Genomic DNA, 10,064 nt, shown 5'->3' on the forward strand with positions numbered 1-10,064 from the left:
GTTGTTTGTGTTTTCCAATCCACAGATAAATATGCAGAGTTTGACCTGAACGATCAAGGGGATATCGGTAAGTGTGTGTGTGTGCATGTGTAGTTAAGTCTGAGTTTTAGTGAGGAAGGGCTCTTTTGTCATGCCCAATGTGTCGGTGATACCATGCTTGATAGACGGGAAACATGAGAACACACCGGTAACCAACTTAACGATCACTGTCATGTGCTGTAGAAAGAGTAGGAGTGACTCAAGCGATATGGAGAAGTTGCTGTGTGCTGTAAATTTTGTAGTTTCATTGTCAAAACCACATGGAATAAAGATTGAGCAACAGTTTCAAAAAAATAAACACACTGATGAAAAATGCAGATAAAAAAAAAATCACAATGAAAACAATTAAAACATCTAATACAACGATGTGACTGGTGTAATCACAATATACAGTAGGTGGGGGATAAATAACAATAATACTAATACACCATCTAATAATAATTTTATGAAAAAAGGTTGAACAATTTGCAAACTCAACTGATTTTGTATCCTCAATATGTCCTGAGTAAGGGAAAAAAAGCCCCGAAGAATTCCATTAGGGGATAGTTTTGAAAAAGACCCAAATATAGCCTATTCATACGCATATTCATTCTCTTTCTCACGTGAATAGGGTAAACATTTTAACCTTTAAATATCATGATGAAAATTACTGGGTTGATTACTTGCATCAAGACAAACAAAAAATGTATTACAAGTTTTTTTAAATTGTTTTTTAACATGGACAAACGGTGCATAATCTAATTTACATATGTGGTCATTTGCATAAATACCACAACAAATCTAAACATTGGGTATAGCAGGTGAAAATGTCTTGTTGAATCTTGTTGACATATAACAGTAAAAGACAATGTTAAGGTCTGAATGGAACACATTTAGGCTACCCATGAACATTAATACATAGAGGCAGGAAGAAGTACTTCAGAAACCAGCCTTTATTAATTATTATTAGATGGGGTTCCTTACTTTTGTATTGAGGATACAAAATCAGTTGAGTTTGCTTCTGTTGCAGTTTGTTCAAGGTTGACCCCCATTGTTACGAACTTTTAAAGGTCTAGGAGATAGACGCAACATTTAGATATCACACCACTGCTGGTAGATTGGAAATAGCAGAAAGGACCATGAATAGACACGCAAAAATGTGAATATTGGTGAAAAGGTGAATATTGTATTCCCATAAAGCCGAAGCCACTAGAAACAATGTATGTGCTGGTCAATGTAGATGGAACCCCACAAAAGAAAGAAAAGAACATAGATAATTATAGGGAGAAAGAACTTAAGTGGCGCCAAATAAAAGAACCAAATATAACAAAAATAATTCCCTTAAACTAAACACACACAGTGCTGAATGAAACGCACAGGAAGCCTTTTAAACAGTGGGGCGACAGCGGATTGGACACTGAAGAACCGCTCTGATGATGATGGACAGCTGACACGGCCGATCACCTAAACCTGGGAGCAAATAGAAAGCGCACAAGAGAGGGAGGGAAAACCAAGCACAAAGCCCAGCAAAACCGTATAGAACGTAACAACCATTTTGGCTTAAAATGACTGGACTATAGCTCAAGCTCACTTTTCACAATGCAATCAAATCTTCAAAAAAAATAATCTTTAATAAAAATGTTTCACTCAGAAATGTATTTCTATGCAGATGACAGGCTTGAACATATCAGATGTTGGAGGAAAGTGGCATAGGCCATCATTTCTGGTAGTGAATCCAAACAGCTGAAAGTTTGTGCCACAGAAATGAGGGTACTTAAGTGGATGATTCATGCTATACTTGCACAAATGTGTGGTTTGTGATTAGCAACTATGTTTATATGGGAGAGAGGGGCATATACTGTACAATGTGTGTGGGATACAAAATTTAATACACAAGGATAAAATAAGTCTTTGAAATCTTTCCATTAATGCAAATGAAGTGGGCAGATAAACAGTGACAGTTCTTTGTTTGGTGTTGTAGTATCAGCCCTGTGGCTGTTTCACACACCCAGCACATTGCTAAAGTTTAAATGCATTTCTGTAAGTGTTAGGGTTGTGCAAAACTACATAACTAGTCTGTTTTAAGTAAACTTCATAACTAGGCTGATTTTTTTTTTTATATCATGTTTTATGTCACCATGCAGTTTTTTGTTTTGTTTTGTTTTGTTTTGTTTTGTTTTTTAATCTTGATACCACACCTCAAAAAAAAAAAATGCATGCTTCACAAGCGTTAATGACAGATATTCAACAAATATTTGGGCTAAATAATGACCTCATTAATTGACTAGTTCATTGATGGACAACTAGTCAGCCATGCCATCTTTATTAGAGATCTATCTGTCAAGCTGTCAAGTCTCTGTGTAGTAGTTCTCTGTTGGTATGATGAAGGTGTTTGTATGATGGCTGTATGCGTTTCCTTGGCAGACATGATGGGCATGAAACGAATGATGGAGAAGTTGGGTGTGCCAAAGACTCATCTGGAGATGAAGAAAATGATCTCGGAGGTGACGGGGGGCGTCAGCGACACCATCAACTACAGAGACTTTGTGAAAATGATGCTTGGCAAGCGATCAGCTGTTCTCAAACTGTAAGTTTGTGTGTTTAAACATGTTCCTGCGATTTCTTTGTGCATGTCCATTAGCAAATGCCATTATGCAGAATTGTTGGACTCTCCTGCTTTAACTGAGTCCAGCTATTTTTAGATATGTTGGCATGTGTGTGTTTAATCTTGTCAGCACATCCAGTGCAGGATCAGCATATCTGTGCCATTGTCTCTCAGTGGGAGAGGGATCTGCTGTGACAGGTGATGTCATCGTCATGAGACACTAGGGGTTGAATCAATACCAGAATACCAGGCTTTGGTACAGTACAGCCTTGGTACCTCAATATCAATACTAAATCGATACCTAAGGCAATAACTAAATGGCCTTGAGTGACTAATTAAAATTAAACTGTGGCTGTCAATTATTAATTTTGGAATTATCAAATGAAATGGAAAAAACATGTTGTTTTGGTGGTCTTGTTGACAAATGTAAATGTCGTTGTAACAAAAAACAGAAAGGTGATGCAATTTATTGATTTATATTGTTGTTATTCAAACTTGACATGATTGTTATTAGAAAGTATAAGTCATTAATTAAGTTGTTCACACAACAATTGCATCTGGGCCAAATTTTGTGTTGATACCTTAAAGCAATCAAAAGTTACATGGTATTTGGAACCATGGTAGCTTTTTATTAAAAGTCCGAAAACCTTTCCAAACAAGTGAGAAACAACTGAACATAAGTTACATGTGCAAATGCCACTAAGCATAAAAATATTTATAATTGCATATAAATAAGTAAAAAGATCCTGGTTGATGAGTGATGATCTTCCAGCGCTCTTTCAGCTGTGCGCTCCTATTCTATGGCATATGGCAAATCAAGACCTGTCAATCTGAGCGATCAAACCAATCCAAGCGCACTCCAGCTATAAAATAGTGTCTGGTTGGTCTCGACACATCATCCCGTCTCCCTACCCACCAAACCTGAGATCCAGTTTCCATTGTTTGAACTTTTAAATGATGTTGGAAAACACTGTCATGATTGCAACAAGATCAGATCCTGGAAGTGATTTAGCTTTAGCTAGGCAGCATGTCACGTCACACTGTGAGGATTTTCTTAAGATCTATGCATCATGTTTTGTTGTGTGTCGAGACAACCTGCTCTAATTAAAGTTGTGCCATTAACTATGGTTTACTAATGTTTTGCAGTTACAAAGCAGAACGTGGTCCAAAAGCTTCATCTGTATACTGTTTACATGCACGTCAGTGGCAACCTTTTGCGGTTACGTCATCGAATTGCGATTGGCTCATGAGGTCGGCCAAATTTAGTGCCTACCAGTGGAGTCATAGAATGTGATTATTGGCCGATATCGATCTGCGGCCAATTGATCAGAGTATCCCTACTTACAATGAATATTTTCCTGGACACACTTGTATACAGTAACATTTGTGTGTGCACACACACACACACAGACACGTGCATCTTGTTGGGTGGGGTAGGAGATGCAGCTATGGCTTTTAGTGACTCAAGTGTAGATGTTGGCACGGGTACCCTTGAACACCTCCCTAGTCTCAGTGGAAGCGATAAACAAAACTTTCAACTTCTTGTTTTCCGTTTCTTTTTTGTGAAAGAAATGGTTGTAGTTTGAAGTTGTCTGCGACAAACAGTAGTTTGTGCCAAGTTTCATGATTCATTGAAACCATCTTAAGCCGTTTTCACAAGGTTTTTTAGTGGACACAGACTGCAGTTTAGAAGTCTCACACAAAAGTGAATTGCAGTACAAAACATGTTGGTGGAACAACCATTGGAGGTGTCATGGTGTATGTTGAATCAAGTAAATACCATTGCAGAGTTAAATGAAACGGATATGACTGTGGTAGACCTGGTGGACAACATTTAACAGATGGTACAGTTACAATAACACAAAGGAATCCTGTTCGGACTCAAAACCAGTTCTTCACCGTCACGGTCATCCTCTGTTCTCACTTTGATCTCATATCTCCAAAACACCAGTGTTTTATCTGATCCAGCCTTTGTGGTTCCTCAAGCTGGTCCAGTTTCTTTTCTCTTGCAGTGCACTTGTGATCTCTAGCTTTCTATACAAATTAGCATATTGTGATAAAGTTCATTATTTTCCATAATGTAATGATAAAAATTAAACTTTCATATATTTTAGATTCATTGCATACCAACTGAAATATTTCAGGTCTTTTATTGTTTTAATACTGATGATTTTGGCATACAGCTCATGAAAACCCAAAATTCCTATCTCAAAAAATTAGCATATCATGAAAAGGGTCTCTAAACGAGCTATTAACCTAATCATCTGAATCAACTAATTGACTCTAAACAAAAGGTTCCTGAGTCTGAAACTCCAAGCCTGTTTCATTACTCAAAACCGCAATCATGGGTTAGACTGCCGACCTGACTGCTGTCAGGAAGGCCATCATTGACACCCTCAAGCAAGAGGGTAAGACACAGAAAGAAATTTCTGAACAAATAGGCTGTTCCCAGAGTGCTGTATCAATGCACCTCAGTGGGAAGTCTGTGGGAAGGAAAAAGTGTGGCAAAAAACGCTGCACAACGAGAAGAGATGACCGGACCCTGAGGAAGATTGTGGAGAAGGACCGATTCCAGACCTTGGGGGACCTGCGGAAACAGTGGACTGAGTCTGGAGTAGAAACATCCAGAGCCACCGTGCACAGGCGTGTGCAGGAAATGGGCTACAGGTGCCGCATTCCCCAGGTCAAGCCACTTTTGAACCAGAAACAGCGGCAGAAGCGCCTGACCTGGGCTACAGAGAAGCAGCACTGGACTGTTGCTCAGTGGTCCAAAGTACTTTTTTCGGATGAAAGCAAATTTTGCATGTCATTCGGAAATCAAGGTGCCAGAGTCTGGAGGAAGACTGGGGAGAAGGAAATGCCAAAATGCCTGAAGTCCAGTGTCAAGTACCCACAGTCAGTGATGGTATGGGGTGCCATGTCAGCTGCTGGTGTTGGTCCACTGTGTTTTATCATGGGCAGGGTCAATGCAGCTAGCTATCAGGAGATTTTGGAGCACTTCATGCTTCCATCTGCTGAAAAGCTTTATGGAGATGAAGATTTCATTTTTCAGCACGACCTGGCACCTGCTCACAGTGCCAAAACCACTGGTAAATGGTTTACGGACCATGGTATTACTGTGCTCAATTGGCCTGCCAACTCTCCTGACCTGAACCCCATAGGGAATCTGTGGGATATTGTGAAGAGAAAGTTGAGAGACGCAAGACCCAACACTCTGGATGAGCTTAAGGCCGCTATCGAAGCATCCTGGGCCTCCATAACACCTCAGCAGTGCCACAGGCTGATTGCCTCCATGCCACGCCGCATTGAAGCAGTCATTTCTGCAAAAGGATTCCCGACCAAGTATTGAGTGCATAACTGAACATAATTATTTGAAGGTTGACTTTTTTTGTATTAAAAACCAGTGGTTGACCGATATATCGCCACGGCCGATATATCGGCCGATATTTGGCTTTTTTAAAATATCGGCACCGGCCGATAAGTTTTTCTGATTGGCCGATGTGTTGGAAGCGGGACTTTTATTTTGACGGGCGGCGCTGAGTACACCAGCACCTGAGAAGAGAACACAGCGCTCACTCACATTCTCCGTCTTCATTAGTTTACGATCTCTGTCAGTCAGATCTAATATTTTGTTAGACAGAACCGGTGGCTACAGAACTGTTCAAAGAAAGTAAACGGTATGCGAAAAAGTAATACGTTTGCTTTTATATTATTTGTAACCGAAAAGGCAAACAATCAGCCTAAAATACTTTCTCATTTACTGTCAACATTCAGCAAATGCGCATCTACATAATTTAAACAAATCTCTGAATATCTAATAAACATTTAATTTCACAAACCTTGCAGATTTAATCGAATCCAGCTGTGATATCTTGTGAAGAGTGCGTTTGTAGCCTGCATAAACGTGTTCCTGCGAGTGACGGTCCGTGCGCAGTGAGTCAATGCGAACAGAAGATCAGCTTCGCAGGAGATGCGATCGAAACACTTTAAAACCTTCATTTTAAAATATGCTGTGCTATATCCAGTTGCCCACTGTGTCATATTCATGTTGTTTTCACTGTGTGGTGTATGTCCTTTTTATTCACATATTCATATATTTTTAAACAATTACTTTATTTGTGAAAAATTCTGTAATAGGATTGCAGATTCAAGAAGTTGGCATCTAGTATAGGGCATAAGCATGTTTATTTTAAAGATTTTTAAATATGTATTAAATTTATTAAATTTATTAAATATTGATTTATATAAATCTAAAGTGTGTGTGAGTGTATGCATGTATATATGTGTGTGTATATATGTGTGTGTATATATATATATATATATATATATATATATATATGTATGTATATATATGTATATATATATATATATATATATAAATATAAATATCGGCTTTATATCGGCCATCGGCCACCCTGCTCTCTAAGATATCGACATCGGCCATCAAAAAACCCATATCGGTCGACCACTAAAAACACTTCTTTTATTGGTCGGATGAAATATGCTAATTTTTTGAGATAGGAATTTTGGGTTTTCGTGAGCTGTATGCCAAAATCATCAGTATTAAAACAATAAAAGACCTGAAATATTTTAGTTGGTGTGCAATGAATCTAAAATATATGAAAGTTTAATTTGTATCATTACATTATGGAAAATAATTAACTTTATCACAATATGCTAACTTTTTGAGAAGGACCTGTGTATATATATATATATATGCACTTCAAAGACCTTTGAAACTGCATTGATTTGGACTTCAAAACGCTGGAGAATTAGTGAAGTGTCGTGTGTAACACTGTGTACAGTGTACTAAGTATAGTGTGTATGGGATGACAATTTTAGCTTGCAAGACAGATTTGAATTAAGATATGTTCATGTTTGCCAGTTCAGTCGTATCTGCATTTTTGTTACTAGACTCACCTTGTCCTATAGCGTGACAGTAGATGTGCGTGAGGCTCTTTTAAGAATTCAGTTAGTGCTCAGCCATGAAACTGCTTTCCAAGACACAGGGAGTGAGTCTTCAAACTCTGTTTCTTGTCATCCTGTTTGTGCGTCCATTGACCGTAATCTGTAACATCATTGTACTGTACAAGCAATATACACATATTGTGCTGACACGCTTTGAATCACACTTTTAGGCAAGCTTTTATAAATGTTCCTGCTTAAATTGGGAATGATGTTGTAGGAAGGAGGTGCCACTGTTCACAGCTTTTTAGATCTGTAGGAGGGTTGGTTTTTGTCACTATAGCAGATTAGTTTGAAACCACCCTTTCCAAGTGCCTCACTCAGTTTAATGTAGCTGAGGTTTTGAGTGAAGATTGAGTGAAGCATCTTTGAAATGGATTTTGTGTGTGTGTGTGTGTGTGTGTGTGTGTGTGTGTGTGTGTGTGTGTGTGTGTGTGTGTGTGTGTGTGTGTGTGTGTGTGTGTGTGTGTGTGTGTGTGTGTGTGTGTGTGTGTGTGTGCTTGTGCTTGGAATTTATTCTGATGACTTGTTTTTGAGACATTCAAAGAATGTCGTTGTGTGATGTAGTCCTTGGAAATTTTGTCATGTTTTTAACCCAAGCAGAAATGGTGTGTGTGCGTGCGTGCGTATATACAGAATATATTCCTAGTACGCACGCACGCACTAGGAATATATTCTGTTGAGTAACTAATCCTTTAATGGACACACATTTCCTTGTAGTGGTTGGAAGATTAAACTTGCATTTAAAAATACTTGCAAATCTAATGGCTTAAATAGTTTACCATAAATGTATCTAATACTTTGACATTTGATTTTCCACTTTAAATCAAGGTTCTGATTACTCCTAGGTGCCAAGAGGAGTTAATTTATTTAAATTCATTATGCAAAGTTTGCATATAATATACATCTACATCATTGTTCTGGAATATTTTAGATCTGATGGTTGAAATTGAATTACTTTCCTCTTTTCTCCTACAGGGTTATGATGTTTGAAGACAAAGCTAACGGAAGCAGCTGTAAACCCGATGGACCCCCACCCAAACGTGACATCACCAGCCTACCATAGAGCAGTGAAGATGGATTTGATTGCGTCCCTGCTTTTGCAAATCTCGCCCATTTACCATTAGGTGCTAGGTTTCTATAGCCTTACCTAGAATCTTTTTGCCAAGATCCAGGGACATCTTAGTTCATAGATGGACAAAATGCAGGGGAAAAAAGGTGAAAGATGTCTATATATTTGCTGCGAAGAAGTCAAAGCGCAAAGTAGCTTTTTATAAGTAAACAAATGTATATATTTATATGAAAAGGTTTTGTTTTTTTTAAATGGTGTTTACAAGCACAAATCCTGTGGTTGGAGAATTAGTGAAGTGTAGTGTGTATGGGATGACAATTTTAGCTTGCAAGACAGATTTGAATTAAGATTTTTCGTGTTCCCCTAAATGTGAGCTTTTTTTTTTTTTTGGTTTTTGTTCATGTTCGCCAGTTCAGTCGTATCTGCATTTTGGTAACTAGGCTCACCTTGTCCTATAGCGTGACAGTAGATGTGCGTGAGGCTCTTTTAAGAATTCAGTTAGTGCTCAGCCATGAAACTGCTTTCCAAGACACACTCTGTTTCTTGTCATCCTGTTTATGCGTCCATTGACTGTAATCTGTAACATCATTGTACCGTACAAGCAATATACACATATTGTGCTGACACGCTTTGAATCACACTTTTAGGCAAGCTTTTATAAATGTTCCTGCTTAAATTGGGAATGATGTTGTAGGAAGGAGGTGCCACTGTTCACAGCTTTTTAGATCTGTAGGAGGGTTGGTTTTTGTCACTATAGCAGATTAGTTTGAAACCACCCTTTCCAAGTGCCTCACTCAGTTTAATGTAGCTGAGGTTTTGAGTGAAGATTGAGTGAAGCATCTTTGAAATGGATTTTGTTTGTGTGTGTGTGCTTGGAATTTTTCTGATGAGTTGTCTTTGAGACATTCAAAGAATGTCGTTGTGTGATGTAGTCCTTGGAAATTTTATCATGTTTTTAACCCAAGCAAAAATGTTGTGCAGCTCTGATGCAAATATTCCAGTAGTGCTTTTGTCCTCTATTTTATTTTCTTCAAGTTTTGTTTGTATAAGATGTGCTATGTAAGGCAAGCACAATTATCAAGAGGTTTTTGTTTTTTAATTAAGATAAAGACAAGTCAGCAGTAGCAGGTGTGGCTTTCACTTCCATTTCAGATCTTACCTACAAACAAAGCAAATTGTATTTGTCTCCGTCACATCGTATTTTGTAGGGTTTTTTTTCTGTGCCTCTGTTCAAGTTTATTTCATTTTCATTTTCCTCTTTTAGTGGAAATCAGTGAAGTGTAAATTGATGACTGCACTGTATTGCTATTTATTAGAAATGCATTTTTATGAGTTGTGTTTTCTGTCAGCATATTAATTAGCAGAGGCATTTGTAAACTAGATTTTTTTTTGTTTGTTTGTTTT

General features: G+C 38.1%; 1 protein-coding gene across 1 annotated transcript in view; it reads left to right on the forward strand.

Moving 5' to 3' along the window:
- Positions 1-8,961, forward strand: part of LOC143706064 (allograft inflammatory factor 1-like) — an 11,282-nt gene extending 2,321 nt beyond the window's left edge. The window contains exons 2-4 of the mRNA XM_077197621.1: positions 26-67; positions 2,443-2,605; positions 8,567-8,961. Of these exons, the coding sequence (XP_077053736.1) occupies positions 26-67; positions 2,443-2,605; positions 8,567-8,654 (293 nt within the window). The 3' untranslated portion in view covers positions 8,655-8,961. The remainder of the gene's footprint in view (positions 1-25; positions 68-2,442; positions 2,606-8,566) is intronic.
- The last annotated feature ends 1,103 nt before the right edge of the window (positions 8,962-10,064 follow it).

This window comes from Siphateles boraxobius, unplaced genomic scaffold (genome assembly GCF_051911475.1).
Source record: "Siphateles boraxobius isolate OS27281-9 unplaced genomic scaffold, OSU_SipBor_1 404, whole genome shotgun sequence".
In the NCBI taxonomy this organism is placed as follows: Eukaryota; Metazoa; Chordata; class Actinopteri; order Cypriniformes; family Leuciscidae; genus Siphateles; species Siphateles boraxobius.